The following is a 15932-nucleotide window of genomic DNA, read 5'->3' on the forward strand; positions in this document are numbered from 1 at the left end:
CGCGCTGTGTTAGAGGAGAAGGAAGATGATTACGGGTGTAGGATGAAAGTGAAGTGAAGTGACAGTGGAGGAATCTGAATCTGAATCTGAGAGACCGGGTCTGGAGGTGTGAGGTACGTATAGATCAGAAGTTTTTGCCTGCTGGCAGTGACCGCAAGTGCCACGCAACTGCAACAGCAATACAGCAGCTGAGGCAAAAATTGACTAATCCGTGAGATTGGCCAGCTCAGTATCACGTAGAGGATGATGAGTAGCAGTGATCAGCTGGCGTGCCGAGTCGTTGAAGTCGTGAATATGAAGGAGGTTCTAATGTAATGAATGAGACGGAGAAGCACTTCGAGTCCCTTTTTTTCCCAATAATACCGGTCCCCCAGCAGCATGACCCAAACGGATGAATCCAATGCGCCAAACAAGCCAATAAAAGCGGGGGTAAATCTGTCTGCCACTGTAAGTGCGCTGCAGGCCGCTGTAGAGTCTGCTAAATGCCCTCAGAAATTATACACCCCTGATCATCGGAAATCCACCAGCCACGCCCATCGATATCACTCTAAGCCGTTTCGGGCACTTCCAGGACACTTTTGAGTCAGATGATTGGCCCGGTACCCTTGATTTTCCGTTCACCGCGGCTCCGTGACCCCTGTCAGTGCTGTGGCATTCTGCAAGGAGCACTCCGTATTCTCTCGATGTGAGTGAGGCTTGACTCTGAGGTACCGCAGAGTTGGGTTTGTTTCCATTGTGAATAAGCACCTCAATGCCCGCATTGCATACCTAGGTAACCTAATCTAGGTACAATGCAGGCGGAGATTCACCAAGACTTTTGTTATGCGGGTTAGCCAAAGGTATGTTCTATACAATGCGACGCAAGAAGCAGACAACAATGAATAACAGTGGATGATCAGGATATCATGGATATTCACGGTTCAGCCTAGTCATGGAGATAATCGGCTGATGTTCGATGATTTGGACCCTCCCGGCCTATCATTCTTTCACTCGCACGAGATCGGGTTACTGAATCTTTTCGGAATCGCGGGAACAACAGCAAGAGTTGCACTTGATACAGGGAAAACTGCTGCACCCGCCACTCTCCGTCCGTACGTTTGTAACAGCTGTTCATCCTGTCACTTTGCTGTGGAGCCTCACAATTTCTGTTGACGGGAGACAGGGCATGGGCATTGGCATACGCCACCAGTTGTGACACAGTCTTTGGAGTTTCGGATAACCCACGGTATTGCTATTGTCACTGTGCATACTATTGTGCGTTATTCATGTGCGATTTCTATTGTCTTGACGTGACGCAACTGCTTGTCACTATCAATCCCATGTTCGTCGCTTGTGGCACTGTCAGCTTGGTGTTATTGTCCTCCGACTTCAGCTCACCTAAGACGCCACGATCAACGTGGCGAGTCTTATATCTGATCAATTATGTTTAATTCTGTGAATGTTTAGAACTTTACAGTGGTCAGCTGCATGCCATTCGAGACTATCAGGTAGCTGTTTTTTGTCTTTCAAGCTGGGTCTTCCAAGATCAAAATGCCCAGGTGACCATTAGTAAGTTCAAAAAGCGTAACGCTTAGAACGAAGAGACCCATTACATACCCAGAATTCATGGAGAATAACATAGATGAGACTTGTCCTCCAGAACTAAAATATTCCGCGTATTCCTGTGCTGTGCTGATACTTTCATGCACAAACTCATTCTCATCGTCTTATCATCTCTCACCCTAGACACTCATAATAAACTCATCTTCAGCCCCGCATTTTACAGACTCGCCTTGCACTGGAGTCAGCCCAACCCATGGAAGCTCCCGGGAACTAAACAAACGGTGCCGCTGCAGTGTCAACCAATCATACCACCCCACACACAGATCCGGTACGTACCCGCAAGACAAAAAAAAAACGTAAGTTGCTTCAGGTTAATAAGGTAGATGGGCTTCAACCACGTGCATTCAACCGTGACGTGACGTCGTGATAGAGCCTCAACCTCCGAAATCACCATGGGCAAGAAACGGAAGCTGTCGCAACAGAATGCGCCGAATGTGCGTCCAAAGAAACTTCCCCAGCAGAACAAATCCGACCAGAAGAGAACGCCCAATGGCCCCGCGAAAAAGGGCAAAGGCAAGCAACAGCATCAGAGTGATGATGAGCCAACGATACCCTTCGAGCCCCACCACCGCATACTGCTCGTGGGTGAAGGCGATTTGAGTTTCGCAGCGTCTATCATTCAGCATCATGGCTGTGCAAATGTTACTGCTACGGTTCTGGAGAAGGATGCCGAGGAATTACTGTCCAAGTACCCCCACGTTGAGGACAACATCGCCGTGATCCGCGGTGATGCTCTCAACACCAAAGAGGCCGATAAAGAAGACAAAGAGACGTCTGCCAAAGAATCAGAAGCAGGCGAAACTAGCCAAGGTAACCAGAACGAAGGCGAGGACACCAATGGCGAAAGCGACAGCGAGGAAGACGACTACTACGACTCAGACGATCCCAACGCACCACCAAGACCTAAGCGAAAACTCACTCCCAACAACAAACTCCTCTACAACATCGACGCTACTAAGCTTCCTAATTCACTCATACGCGCTCGCTTCGACCGCATCATATTCAATTTTCCTCACGTCGGCGGAAAGTCCACTGACGTGAATCGCCAAGTTCGCCATAACCAATCCCTTCTCGTTTCCTTCTTCGAGCGCGCCATTCCGGCGCTTGCCCCCGACGCTGCCATTGTCATAACACTATTCGAGGGTGAGCCATACACCCTTTGGAATGTCCGAGATCTGGCTCGTCATGCTGGTCTGCAAGTTGAGCGCAGCTTTCGCTTCCAGGCTCGCGCATACCCCGGGTATAAACATGCACGAACGCTGGGCGTCGTGAGGAACTCGAAGGGTGAAGTGAGCGAAAGTGGATGGAGGGGTGAGGAGAGGGCATCGAGGAGCTTTGTGTTCAAAAGGAAAGAAGATATCGCTCCGGTGGTCGGAAAGAAGAGGCGGAAGGGCGATGATTCATCTGACGATGAGGATTGAGATGTTGTAACACGAATAGAAACAGCATAATTGGAGTCTGGTGTTATAGGACAGCAAAATTAGAAATGCTGAGAAACAGAATTGAGTTCCGAAAACGTGGGACTTCATTTTAATCGGCATATTGCCAAGGATATCTCGACTCCAAGCTTTCCGTGTTTATTTCCCAAGCGGATGTTCCTGTACCAGATGACCGACTGGATGGACTTCTTGCGCCTGAACGCCAATAATCGACCCATGATGAAGCACGACTCTCAGAAACACCAGAACGGTATGATATTAATATCAGGGATCAAGACAACCCCCAACGCCAAGAAATGTCTCTGCCACTCGAATTGTTCGAGTAGCAAGCCCAGTAGAATATGCGGCCAACGCTGCCCCCCGGATTGCCCATTGAACACAGGGTCCAAAATATACAGGCTGTTCGCCGATTATATAGTGATGGTACAGTGCGCCTGGTATTGGCCCTTTAACTCCCGAAATGCAAGTGTGATTATGTCCCAACCAAGCTCCATTAGTGCTCCTATCCGTAGACTGCAGTGCCGGGGGCTCAGCAGATCCTGTTCTGCAACCCTTTTGCTCGTGCTTTAAGCTGACGTCTTCTGTGACCCAATCCCTCTAGCCTCGTGATTCAGGCGAGACAGCTCGTTGGAAGCATCCAGCAAATCTTCCTCAGCGCCTCTAGTGGCGTCCTCCAGATCCTTCGTATGGTTGGCCTCGTCTTCAAGCCTTTGTGCCTCCTCGTTCTCCCTCATTAATGCTTCCTCCTGCTCACGAAGAGCCTGCTGTTCAGCATTAACAACACCTTCCATGGCTGATTGCGGAGGAGGCGGTGGAGGAGGAGGAGGGCTGGGCGCATCCAACTCATCCTCTCTTAACCTCTTCATGTTTGGCCTATCAGATGGAGATATCGATAGCGGGCCTTCTACTTCCGACTCCCTCTTCCTCTTACGTTCAGGGCTTCCCAGAGAACCACTGCCCTCATTATCCGATGCCGTGGCAGCGTCAAGCCCATCAGCTGGAGTCCCATTAACCTTAACTAAAGATGTACCCTCAAGCCCACCAGCGACGGAGCCAGTACTGCTTCCTGCAGCACTGGGGCCTTGGTCACCTTTCATCTGGGTATCTGCGTTTTCGCCCGCCCTTGGTTTCTGCTGATCACCGAATTTCTTAACAGCACGGTCCAAGAAGTCTTTGACGTACTGCTTCATTTTCCTCGCTTGCTTTTCACTTAGTGGTGCATTGGGGTCGCCGACCCGGTTGTTCTTATAGTCGGACGAGACAAGCTTCTTAGCTATCTCTTTACCAAAGCGCTTCAGCTCCTCCTTAGGAAGTTTGTGATGGAATTTGTCGAGGACATGTTTGATGTGGGGAAACACCTAGCAACCTGTGAGTAAAGTCCTTAGCAGAATTCGAATGCAACCAACCGTGTTTTCGTATATCTTCATTTGTTTTTCGACTGGAAGAGATCGCCATTTCTCCTCCTTCACCTCCTTGGGTGGCGTATCCGCCGTCTTGGGGGTCGAAACTGAAGTATGTTTAGGTGTTCCCCTCTCAGTGACCTGGTTGATAATACTTTGGATCGCCAATTGCTCCTTCATAGCTTTGGACGGTGCCTTGACAGCAGGTTCCGCTACAGGTTGGGTAGGTCGCTGCCACGTTGTGGCGCCCTGCTTGTTATAGAAATAAGTGTTTCCTGCAGCATCCTTGGCGGTGAACCATCCTTGAGGAAGTCCACCATTGAATGGGGGCCTACGAGGGCGCCCTCCGTTCTGAAAAAAAGCAACATTCCTTTGCGGCATGCTGTTTCGAGGACCCTTCGGTGCGTCAATGGTCTGTGGTGACGCTGTCTTTGAAGATTGCGCTACCTCCTCGTCTCGACCTGCACCGCGTCGTTCCTCAAATGAGTTTGCAGCTGGTGCGTTGGGGTCGAACTTGCGTCGTCTGATTCGGTACGCCACCTCTAACTTACTCCACTCGTCGAGAAGGTATTTGGACTTGGAAGCCACGTCTTCGTGCTCGGATCGTGTCAGACCCTCGATCGTGGCCTCGATCTTGGAGTCCTGGATCTTGTTCCTTGTCAAGCGTGGGAACTTGTCGAGGATATCCAAAACCTGAAGGACAACGTTGTGGTCCTCGATAAAGGTGTTGAGTGTTGTTTTGAGAATTTGGTAAGCGTGCATACGCATAACACAGTGGATGACGCGCTCCTCGTCGCACCGCAGGATACGGTCCAGTAATTTCACCGCAATCCATTTCTCTTTGCATTGCATAAGAGCAGCCATGACCTTTCGCGCGTCGTCTTCGTTGAGACTGCGCGAAGGTATACTGTTGACATATTCCTCATCGTCCTCATCTGGCTTCTTCTTTCGAGGCTTCTTTGCCACGGAAGTATCCCAACCGTCACCTCCATCGATACCTAAAGCCTCGACAGTCGCAACAGGCAATTTGGTTGCTCGCTCAGTTTGTGTTTTGCCTCCAATGAATCCCACGCAATTGGCTTCCCCGCAGTAGCAGGGTTGGGGGTCAGCACCATATCGGTCAACATTGTAGTTAAACACCAACTCTTCTCCGGATTGGATCTTGCGCGAGGCAAAAATGCCCATTCGGAGTTTGTCGCCAACCACCCACTTATCAACATAGCAGTTGGGGTTGCAAGAGTGATTGCAGAAGCGACCATAGTTGCCCTTTTTTGTTGCGTCCACAAACTCGCTCTTGTTTAGCGACATGAAGTAAAAATGCTTGATACCCTCTTCGTCGTACTGCATCATTCGACGGCGAAAGGTAGGCTCATTGATAACTTCGCCAATGTACTCAAAGACGAAGTCATTGGCTTGTAGATCAGAGTCAGCGCGGAGGCCAAAGCCCTTTTTTTCGGTCTTGATGACAGAAACGTTGGCGTACTGCTTGCGCTGGAACCGCTGATTCTGGCAGCCCCCTGCACAATTTCCAGCCTCAGCGCTACATTCCATTTTTGTCGCTCGATTAATGCAGTCCGAGTCCTCGCCACATGCAATATTTTCGCCATCGTCTGTAGAGAAAAGTTAGCATAGCACCAGATCACAAGGGCTCAGTGTGGGCAACGTACGCCATTCTTCCCGACACTCGCAGTCCAAGGCGTCGTTATCTGTAGATCCAAGGTGCTTTGAGCCGTATAGGCAATCGGGAATGAGCTGAAAGAAATTACAAGATTCGGCGGTCATATCGGGGAGGTGGTCGAAAAGGACGGGTTCGCGGCTGGCTGCCAACTTCTGAGAAGCCTTCCGAGAGAGCTTTGAGGGCCTGTTTGAGCTCGGTGTGTCTGCGCTTCCACTGCGCGACTTGACGCCATCATGAGAAGCGCTCGGCGATCGGGATTCTTCCTGGCCGCCATTCGTGACAGACATGGGAGTCCTCTCCTCCTGCTTCACCTGCGCGCCGTTTGTGCCCTCCTCAAGCTTAATTTCCTCCATTTTGCTGGTCGTATACTCGTCATCCTCCATTAGTACATCAGGAGCAATAGCACAAAGGCCAGGTTTGGAGCGTGGTCTCGGGATTTATCGAAGGTACTGGGCTGTCGCGAAGGAGCAGGACGTGTCGAGAGGTCAATGCGAACGCGAAGAATGACTCGTCCCAAGACAGCAAAAAGGGTGGAGTGTGAACGCGGAGTTGGTGGAGCGGGTATATCCCAGGCGCATCTACTGCAAGGCAAGGGACCTTACGGGGGACGAAGCAGAAAGTGAAGAGGCGAGGCAAGGCGAGAAGAGGCCTGAGAGAGGTGACTTGATGTATGTAGGCCAAATCCGGGCTTAACGTTAAGCGGTCACGGGAAAAAGCGACGGGGCGAGACAAAGAAGCCAGGGCACATTGAGACCGTGCATTGACGATTACAAAAGACGACGGGAGGGACAAAGCCAATTCGAGTCGAGAACACTCATTCCGAGCCAGGACAAACCCAAGGCAAAGCAAATAGCAAGCAGCATCTTTTGTCGGAATTTTATGGCCCCGAGTGCCCGACGCAAAAGGCCCGACCGAGGCAACTACGCGCGCCATAATTGCTATTCCTCCAGTTGCGTGCAGCTCAGTAGTAAGCCACTGCGAACAACCTTTAACCTACTACTATCAGTGACTATATCATTTCATATCAATTCACACCGATTCTCGAGGCTTTAGGTCTCTGAGCGTCCTCAACGTGGACGAGGTACCCAAAATGCGCCTCAGCAGCTCTTGGTAGTCCCAACCCAGGGCCTCTGCAGCCAACAAGGTGAGACTTGCTTGATCCTCGCGCCCAGGCCGACCAGGACCCGTCATATTCTGCAAACAAAAGTCATTAGCCATACTTCGAGCGCTTCGGGAAGGACAGAACAAACCGGTTTCATGTTCACGTCAAATAAGACAAACTTGGAGTCGGCCGAGTTCTTGAATCTGCGGACATCAATTCGAATCGGCGCTGTCACTGCCAACTCTTGTGCCACCTTTTCGCATTCCTCTGCTACCTGTTTGTATGCTGCCTGGGTCCCCTCCGCGGCGGTTATCGCCCTTGAGTTTGCTGTGACTGCGACGGCGCCATTGTAGGGAGCAACGCCATCGATGTGGTTGAAACGCGTCACAACAGGCAATGCCCAGTATCTACCTCCTCTAGAGATAGGCGGCATAACCGTAACAGTCGCCTCTTCGCCGGCAAGATATTCTTCCAACATGATAGAGGGTGACTCTTTAAATAAGGCATGTGCATGTTCAATGAGTTCCTTCAAGCTGCGACAGACACGAACGCCATGGCTGCCACGGCCACGTATAGGCTTTGCGACAATCGGGAAAGGGAGGTTAAGCTTCTCGAGAATCCCTTGAGTACCTTGGCTCTCATTTATGGTCCATGCTCGTGGCATAGTAAACCCGCCAAGTTTCCGCAGTAGATTGTTAACAAATTCTTTGTCGTCATATCGTTCAGCAATCAACGGGCCTTGCCCCACAACTTTAACATGGTCTTGATGCTCAGCGAGATGAGCCGATACTTGAAGAGGATGTGAAGAGAAGAGGATCGTGTTGGCCCATATATGGCTTGCGCCCTTCTTGACAGCTTCTAGAATACCATCCTCGGTATCGGGAAACGACCATCCAGCTTGTTCACTTGGGTTGGGATCATTGTGAGGGCAGATAACATCGACGTTCGGTGATAGGCTCAAGTTGTAGGCGATATCGGCGCCGGAGTCCATGTAACCTGCGAACACAGTTAAGCAAACACAGTGAATTGGGCAAAGAAAGGATAAATCTACGAACCTCCGGGCTTCTTTGGTTTCTGAATCCCATCAATAACGGGAGGGTCGAGACTTTGGTAAAGCACAGCTACGCGAGCTCTTGATACCGAGGACATTGAAGCTTTCAGGTTAATCAAGAACGAACGATGACGAAATTGTCGGCCGGCTGCTGTTGTAAGAGATTGTATCACGTGCATGGAACTCGAGACAATGCGTTGCATGATGGAATTGGAGTATAACATTGACGGATTAGAACTGAAGATTTGAGAGAGGGAGAAGATATTATATCGTGGAGGCTTCGATCTTGAATCTGCTCGTCGGAACCATCCGGTGGGCTATTCCATGGGCGTAAGATGGAGTAGTCCGTGATATTGTATCCAGGCCTTATCAATGCCAATCGACGAGATCAGTTAACTTCACGAGTTAATTAATTGTTGGTTTTATGAATTTTGCTTCCTATGATGCAATTGATCGCTTGGTATCATAGCCTGAACAATAATCATGGCTCTCTTTCTTAGCTATTTCGAATAGGGCCCAGTCAGACGTTGCCAGCTCATTGTGCATTAATGCCTGTCTAGAAGATCAACGCCGTGGCTGGGCCTGGTTATAAAAGGGAGATGTGCTCTCTTGTCTAACGCGGTTGATTAACGCCCTGCCTATTCTTTTTTTATGCAATGATGAACTGTCACTTGAAAGTTGAAGTGATGCAGTCTTTGGACTTACATCAGATTGCTGAGAGTCTACGTACCGGCCTGGAGTCTTGACGAACAGTTGGCCAGTGCTACGCTGGCGAAATACGACGAGTCGACCACCAAATCAATGACCAGTCATTCTTCTCTTCAACAGCAACAAAGAGACAACAAACTCTTGAGAATAATGGCCTGAAAGCACGGACCCGTCGCCAACTGGCCAATAGGCCTCAGCCCATCTCTTCAGGTTCCAGAGAGTTGCACCAACAGCCCCTTGCCCAACCCTGACGGTAGATAGCTTGGCAACTCTTGATTAATAGTCGCTGACTTTGCCTTGCACAGGATACTACAGTACATTACACTCTAAAACCAGGCTGAGCTCATCGTTGGTTGGTGGCCACATCCATCATGGGCATGGATGGAACAAGGACAAATACGGCACCAGCCGCATACGCGAGAAGCCAATGGAACATCGCCAAATCCATGTTGGTGTGTATCGATGGGCTGAGCCTGTGAGCACGGGACATGGAGTATGTGTCTACCGTCTACAGAGGCCCCCTTCGATAAGCCCCCTACTCCGAGTCAGGCGCCTCCAGGTTCTAGTGGGATTGGTCCTTTGAGTTCTCTTTAGACCCGTCCTGATGCACCTATTTTTTGTCCGAGGAGTGAGTGCTGCAGTGGTGCATCATGGCAGGGTCACAGTCATTAAAGAAACAGGGACTATGGGCAAATTGGAGCTCTCCAAGTGAGACATTCAGAGGCCTCTCGACGCAATCACCCAAATCAATAAGCCTTTTGGTTGTCAGCTTGATTTGCCATCCAAGATTGGTGGTAGTCATAGTCATAATCATATCAGATCAGCGCCTCACTCGCAAACATGGATAGGAGGATTTCCAGATCCAGGAATCGGCTTAAGCTGTACCACGCAACACACGCACATGTACATGCACTGCGCATGCACAATCTCATTACATCGCATTGCATCTCATCTCATCAGGGGATAATGAGATGAAAGGTGCTGGATCGCATTGGATCTTGTGCATCGCTTTCTCGGCCACTCCCGTGCTATCTACCATATCATGTGCAGCAGTTTACAAACGGGCTGAGGCGGTACTTGAATATTGGGCAACCCGATTAATCTATTTGGCGGCTTCGATCCGAATTAGGTAGTCGTTGTCTCTGTGCACCCTCTGTCTGCCTTATAGGAGGCATCCAGGGTCTGACACTGACACTGAGTCTGTCATTATCTGTCTCTCACCCGTTAGTCTACTTGCACCAGCATTGTCACCAAAACCTACCTACCTACTACCTATATTCATCACTGCGGTTCTTGTTATATTAACATCGCCAGTGTGATCTGGTATCTACACAAACGAGCATCCCTTGTCAAGGGAATCTCCCCAAGATTCACCTTTATTACTTCACAAGTTAGCGAAACCAAGTCCCGCTCCGCTTAAGAATAGACTTGGGACTTAAGAACCGGTCGAAAACGCACCCCATAAGGCAATCTCACTACACCAGGCAATATCCTCTCAAAACCTGCAACTTTACCGAGGAATTATCAAGGACTCTCTTCGTTTTTTACAGGTTCCAGCACAGAGAGAATCTCAGTCCAGACCTTGTGTTCCCGCGTCTGGCTAGAAGTAGCAATCCTCGCTTCTTCATCCATCCGCTATCACATGTACCGCAGCATCTTGAGCGAGTCGCTTCCTTTCGTCGTACCCGACGTCTCCAAGCCAGTTGGCTGGGTCCATGGATAGGCTATATCGTGGCCCTTAAATGCAATATATCACAAGATTCCACAAACTCTTCGATCCTTTCGCGCCTTGCCATCAACCTCCAATGAGTCTATCGACGGAAACGCCCAGAGACGACATTCGCTTTGTAAAGACTTTCGCAGAAAGAGGATCTAGTCCTCGATGGACTTTCACTTCTTCTCGTGGTTGAGACTTTATGAGAATTCACATCAATATCTACTTTTGGGCCTATTCCAAACCTCATTCTCACCAAGGTAGTTTCCAAGAAAAGATCTCAGCATGGAGCCATTTAATGATCAGGAGAAGGTATATCTTGCCATACTAGCCTCCTGAAGTTCTTCAACTGACCAAACTCCAGCGGCATCTCCTTGCCGAAATAATCAAACACAGTCAATTAGATGTCCAACATTTGGAGAATCTAGTTCGCCATATTGAGCCAAACTGGATGCAAATGCAACTCCCGAATGGTAAGTAGAATAGCCTCTACCTCCGATCCCCCAAACTAAACATCCTTTATAGGCCGCAACATGGCTCAGTGTATGGAGACAGCTCAGAACATGTACATAGGACAGCGTGGGACAAAGCGGAAAGCTAGCGAAGAAGAATCGAGCACTCAAAACAACATCGACGGCCAACTTCCCAGTGATCAAGCTCTTTCTCTTCTGTCTCAACCTTCTCCGGCGCAGAACTCACCGGCAAACTTCCAACGCCAACCCGCTATGACTCCTGGGCCCCATTTGCAGCAACATCAGCAACCCGAACAGCCTCCCAAGAAGAAAAAGGGCCGTCCGGCATATGCAGGTCGGGACGTGACTAGCCAGCGACCTTTCAATCCTCGACTTATCGCTCCAAAGCCATCTGCACAAATTCTACAGAATTCTCACTCGGTCTTTCGTACTATTGCTCCGGCCCCTCAAGCTGTTCTTCCGCCACGGCCCCCGGGATCATTGGATAATACATACAGAGGTCTAAGCCGCGCACCTGTGGAGTTTCAAAACACGCACGGGAATTTGGATACTTATCGGCCTTCTGTCACACCGTCCTCTGGGATGCTTCAGCCAAAGCAAGCAGCAGGAATTTTAGACAACATACGGGTAGGTAATCGCATTTCGTCTGTTGGGCGTCAGCTAATACTCTGATAGCATGGAGAACAGATGTCTAACCGCCCGAGATCCCTTAGTGAAGCGGTACCGCGCGTGCAAAAGCAAGAAGGTTCTCCAAACAATCGATCAAGCTCATTGCAGCCGATGGGAACTGACGACCAAAGTCGCATAATGCAAAGCAGAGCATCAGATCAGATGCAAGAAACAAAACCAAAATCGGATAAGGAGACCACGAATCGACGTCAGAGAAAGACTTAGGGAGATGACACAAACATTTCTGAATGAGCAAACGAGGGAGAACAAGGGGGCTTCATCGACTACTCGTGGGATAGTTGATACGATAATGCTAGGCATGGATGTTAATGATGGTCTAAGGTTGATGAGGACGGCATAGACAAAGGCCAATGATAAGAGAGCAGCTGGTTTGACTCTCACGTAACCTGTAAAGCAGGGAGACTAATAGGCGTGAACTTCAGGACATCTTCAGGACCGTATACAGGCACCAATAGACAGAGTTTATGAACTAATAACAATTGTATCAAGTGAGACATAAACTTGCATTCCTTGCCTAAGCGCAATTGGATACAATTTGCATACCTACTTGACATATGACAGCCTCAGAGAGCAAAAAGAACTTGTGACCTTTAACAAAGGATGCGAAAACAAACTCATTAAAGAGGCCTCTTGGATTATGATAACTTACCTAAGTACTTTTATCATTTAGGATTGAGGTCCTAAGTTATTGCCTCCCTTAGGAAAGTAGACATCTGTCTGCTTATTGAAGAGGGAAGCATGTCACGACAAAAAGTATCATGCTCAAGCAGGTGCAAGGAAGTGTATGAAGAAAGCAAGACGCTGATGTTGATTGCATTAACCCTCATTATCCTTGGCTTCATAACACCCAATCAAGTGTGCCTAGTCCATTCCAGATTTTGGCCTCGAGATAAAAGAAATATCTGGATCTCCTAGGTCTTCGCTAAAAACATTTTCTGATTTATTCAGATAATCCCAAACTCCACTGTCCTTAAATAGCTATTTTGATGGTCCTCCTGTACTCCCCCTTTTACTGCTTAACAATCTTCTCAATTGTGTCCACAAGGATATCAGCGTGCTTCTGCTGGAAAATGAGCATAGGCCGTAGACGAACGGCGCTGGCGCCACTGCCACCGATGTTCACACCCAGTTTCTTGGCCTCCGCTAGGAACTGGTCACGCTTGGGGCTGTCGAAGGCAATGAATGTACCTTGACCCTTGCCACGGAGGTTCTCGATCTGACCGGGGTACTTCTTGCTAAGAGACTCGAGGTCCTTGAAGAGGCGATCACCAACTCGTGCGGTGTGGTTGACGAGGTCGTTCTTGTTGATTTCGTCGACAATGGCCTTGAACAGGATGGCGCGAGCAGGGTCACCCATCCATGTGTTGAACTGTCTGTAAGGCTTGTTGGGGCGGATAGCCGGGTCGCCATAGTAGAAACCGGCAGCTTGAGCCTTCTTGGAGAAGGTCACGATATCAGGGGGTGTCTCGAGGTTCCAGTGCTCATGAGCCCAGAACTTGCCAGTAGCGCCGATACCAGTCTGGACTTCGTCGACAATAAGTAGAATGTTATGTTTCTTTGTCAGGGCTCGCAGCTTGCGGAAGAAGTCAGGCGAAGCGTGGTTGTCACCGCCTTCACTCTGGACTGGTTCGACGACAACGGCGCAAGGAGGCAGGTGCCAGCTCTTAATAAGGTGCTCTACTTCATCAAGACTAGCCTGCTCAATCTTCTTGTTCTCCTCCACGTTCTCCTCGAGAGGATATTTGAGCTTGGGGAAAGTCGCTTGAGGCCAGTCGAAAGCAGGGATGTCAACCTTGTGGATAGCCTTGGAGCGGGTAGTAGAAAGCGATCCAAAGAGACGACCGTGGAAGCCGGTCTTGAAAGAAAGAATAGAGAGATCAGGGCTTCCGGGGGCATGATTATTCATAGCACTGTCAAGTTCCTTAGTGCTGAAATCAACCTCAGGGCCACCACGCTCCTGCTGTCGGCGCCACATAAAGGCGGCCTTGTAGGCAGTCTCGTTCGCATCCGAGCCAGCCATGGCGGTAAAGACATTATCCAGACCCTTGGGAGCAACAGTGAGAAGACTGGACTTGAGAAGATCGGCCCAGTCGTGAGAGGGGAAGGCTCCGAGGGCAGGTCGGTTGACAATGGCGTTCACCATCTCAGGGCTGGAGGCGGCCTTGAGAAGGGCAGGGTTGTTATAACCGACTGCAATTGAAGCAATCTGAGCAAAGCTATTTTATTCGTTAGTGTTACGTGATGAAGCTGGCTTTCAATTGACTCTTACACATCGAGAAGCACGTTGCCATCGGGGTCGGCGATGTAGTTGCCCTTGCTCTTGGTGTAGTCGACAAGCATGTTTGCGCTACGAGTATCAAAGACCTTGGTGAGCTCATCCATGTGACTCTTGGTCTTAGGGCCAGGAATAGCTGTCTTGACCGTAGGGGCCTCTGGCTCGCCAGCGAAGAAGGCCTTCTCAGAAGCAGCAGCCATTCGCATGCTGCGCAAAGTAGCGAAAGAGCGGCAAGCTGCAGCTCGGGCAGCTTGAACAGCAGGCCGGGCGGCCATGCCAGCGCGGAAAGCCGACATGACTAAGAGTTGCAATTGATGAAGAGTGTGAATGTCTTGTAAAGCGCTTCGACCGTGAGGTATGAATTGGAGTTGTGGTTTGCCTGCTAAGTGAGGAAAGAACGTTAGCATAAATGAAAGCGTGTCGTCATGATAAGCGAACAGGGTCACGAGATGCAACCATGATAGAAGCCAAATTGAGAGGGGCAACTCACTCTTGTTAAGATAGAAGCTTTGAAGGTATGAGAATGTCACACAGATGGGAGATATGGAAGAGGAGGGGAGAGAAGGAAGGAAGGTTGTCGTCAGCCCTTTTATAATGTATCACTTCTCCAGAACCCAGAAAGGAAGGGTCCTTACTCGGACCCGGCTCTCACCTCACCTGCCCAACACCGGGGGTAGGTAGTCATGATGTCCCAGTCCAGCCCAAAGCTTACAACTGAAAACTAAAAATGTTTCTTTTCCCCGCATTCGCTCTCAAGAAATTGACCAAGCGGAGCGCGGAAGTTGGTGAGAGACAGCGGAGGGAAACAGGAAAGAGGGAGGGGTGAAGTTAAACGTGTTGAAAACTTGCCGTAATAGGTAAGAAGCTGTAGCGCCCCAGCTCGCCTACAGCATCTCTTAGCTCCTCTGATTCTCTCCGCTATCAGTTATCTTTTGTGACATTGGGTTCTTGTCATGACTAGCCTCCATATCAAATTGCAAGACACAATTGATTTATTTTGATAATACTGTTGATCTCAACATCGTCTACGAGACCATTTGCTCTTCCAATTCAATCTCGCCGTGTCTTGGTATCGAGGCCCGTGCCTCACCTCCGCCTTCACCTTACCCACGATGAACCCAGACCCAGATCTCGATAACAGACTGCAGTACCGACATGTCTACTGTGCAGGGGTCAGATACTACACAAATACGTACCGATAACATCCATGGATGCATTGTCCAACCATTATTGCAGCCTATCTCACACTCAAGAACGCCCCGTGACCGGTTGCCACCCACTGCGTATTTACATATCCTCCACGGCACTGTCGCAATCCAGGTACTGTTTGATAACAGAATCAATTCACCCTTTCACGGGTTGACCTTCCTGATTCCATGGCCCGCTCTCCAAATCCACCAAACTTGTCAAGGCGCGGGGTAGGTATCTCCATATCTTGGGGTACTTGGTATAAAACGGCGCTCAGATCCTGATACGCCTTCTAGCTACAGTACTTACACCAATCTAGTCAGAATTTCCGACCACTATTCCTCACCCAACTCACCTTGAGACATGATTGCTTACTTTGTTTGGTGATCTTTCTACCGAGTGGGGATTTATTTGCTATTTAACAAGCAGCATATCTCCCATACAGCATAGATTCACCCCCAGACATGGTAGCCGTCGTTCCCGTTCCACACACCGGGCCGGTTCCGGTCTCGGAGCCGTCCGAGTTCTCGGCTGCCAGGCGTTGCTTTTAGTGCGTTTGGCATCCAGAAGCCTACCCTTTTGGGCAGGTTAAGGGAGACTGGAGGCTCTATC

General features: G+C 49.6%; 5 protein-coding genes across 8 annotated transcripts; 2 read left to right on the forward strand and 3 right to left on the reverse strand.

Annotated features, from left to right (window-relative positions):
• Nucleotides 1-1890: 1890 nt before the first annotated feature.
• FOIG_05112 (uncharacterized protein) lies at nt 1891-3156 on the forward strand. The gene has a single exon (XM_031203554.1). It carries the CDS (start codon nt 1995-1997, stop codon nt 3021-3023), a length of 1029 nt encoding a protein of 342 aa, XP_031067133.1. The 5' UTR covers nt 1891-1994; the 3' UTR covers nt 3024-3156.
• Nucleotides 3157-3607: 451 nt separating this feature from the next.
• FOIG_05113 (histone-lysine N-methyltransferase, H3 lysine-36 specific) lies at nt 3608-6502 on the reverse strand (the record flags this gene model as incomplete). Its single annotated transcript, XM_031203555.1, has 3 exons — nt 3608-4399; nt 4448-6051; nt 6109-6502. The coding sequence occupies 3 exons, from the start codon at nt 6500-6502 to the stop codon at nt 3608-3610; spliced, it is 2790 nt and encodes a 929-aa protein (XP_031067134.1).
• A 646-nt stretch (nt 6503-7148) lies between these two features.
• Nucleotides 7149-8370, reverse strand: FOIG_05114 (uncharacterized protein; the record flags this gene model as incomplete). The annotated part of the gene is made up of 3 exons (XM_031203556.1): nt 7149-7313; nt 7370-8217; nt 8277-8370. The coding sequence occupies 3 exons, from the start codon at nt 8368-8370 to the stop codon at nt 7149-7151; spliced, it is 1107 nt and encodes a 368-aa protein (XP_031067135.1).
• A 482-nt stretch (nt 8371-8852) lies between these two features.
• FOIG_05115 (uncharacterized protein) lies at nt 8853-12357 on the forward strand. Of its 3 annotated transcripts, XM_031203558.1 has the most exons (6): nt 8853-9233; nt 9286-11006; nt 11059-11167; nt 11220-11794; nt 11843-11912; nt 11968-12350. In XM_031203558.1, exons 2-6 carry the CDS (start codon nt 10980-10982, stop codon nt 11973-11975), a joined length of 789 nt encoding a protein of 262 aa, XP_031067137.1. In that variant the 5' UTR covers nt 8853-9233; nt 9286-10979; the 3' UTR covers nt 11976-12350. The 3 variants fall into 3 exon arrangements, with proteins under 3 accessions (XP_031067137.1, XP_031067136.1, XP_031067138.1); XM_031203557.1 differs by having other exon boundaries at nt 11843-12357; XM_031203559.1 differs by having other exon boundaries at nt 11220-12351.
• A 138-nt stretch (nt 12358-12495) lies between these two features.
• Nucleotides 12496-14920, reverse strand: FOIG_05116 (4-aminobutyrate aminotransferase). 2 transcript variants are annotated; one of them, XM_031203560.1, is made up of 3 exons: nt 14623-14865; nt 14127-14514; nt 12496-14073 (listed from the first exon to the last, which is right to left on the reverse strand). In XM_031203560.1, exons 2-3 carry the CDS (start codon nt 14426-14428, stop codon nt 12867-12869), a joined length of 1509 nt encoding a protein of 502 aa, XP_031067139.1. In that variant the 5' UTR covers nt 14429-14514; nt 14623-14865; the 3' UTR covers nt 12496-12866. The 2 variants fall into 2 exon arrangements, with proteins under 2 accessions (XP_031067139.1, XP_031067140.1); XM_031203561.1 differs by having other exon boundaries at nt 12589-14073; nt 14127-14511; nt 14623-14920.
• Between the last annotated feature and the right edge of the window lie 1012 nt (nt 14921-15932).

This window comes from Fusarium odoratissimum, assembly GCF_000260195.1.
Source record: "Fusarium odoratissimum NRRL 54006 unplaced genomic scaffold supercont1.6, whole genome shotgun sequence".
Classification (NCBI taxonomy): domain Eukaryota; kingdom Fungi; phylum Ascomycota; class Sordariomycetes; order Hypocreales; family Nectriaceae; genus Fusarium; species Fusarium odoratissimum.

Coding starts and splice junctions, on each gene's coding strand:
- FOIG_05112 (XM_031203554.1), top strand. CDS start 1,995: ATGGGCAAGAAACGGAAGCTGTCGCAACAGAATGCGCCGAATGTGCGT.
- FOIG_05115 (XM_031203557.1), top strand. CDS start 10,980: ATGGAGCCATTTAATGATCAGGAGAAG. Junction 11,168..11,219: donor GCAAATGCAACTCCCGAATG/GTAAGTAGAATA, acceptor CATCCTTTATAG/GCCGCAACATGGCTCAGTGT. Junction 11,795..11,842: donor GAATTTTAGACAACATACGG/GTAGGTAATCGC, acceptor ATACTCTGATAG/CATGGAGAACAGATGTCTAA.
- FOIG_05116 (XM_031203560.1), bottom strand. CDS start 14,428: ATGTCGGCTTTCCGCGCTGGCATGGCCGCCCGGCCTGCTGTTCAAGCT. Junction 14,074..14,126: donor GGCAACGTGCTTCTCGATGT/GTAAGAGTCAAT, acceptor CGAATAAAATAG/CTTTGCTCAGATTGCTTCAA.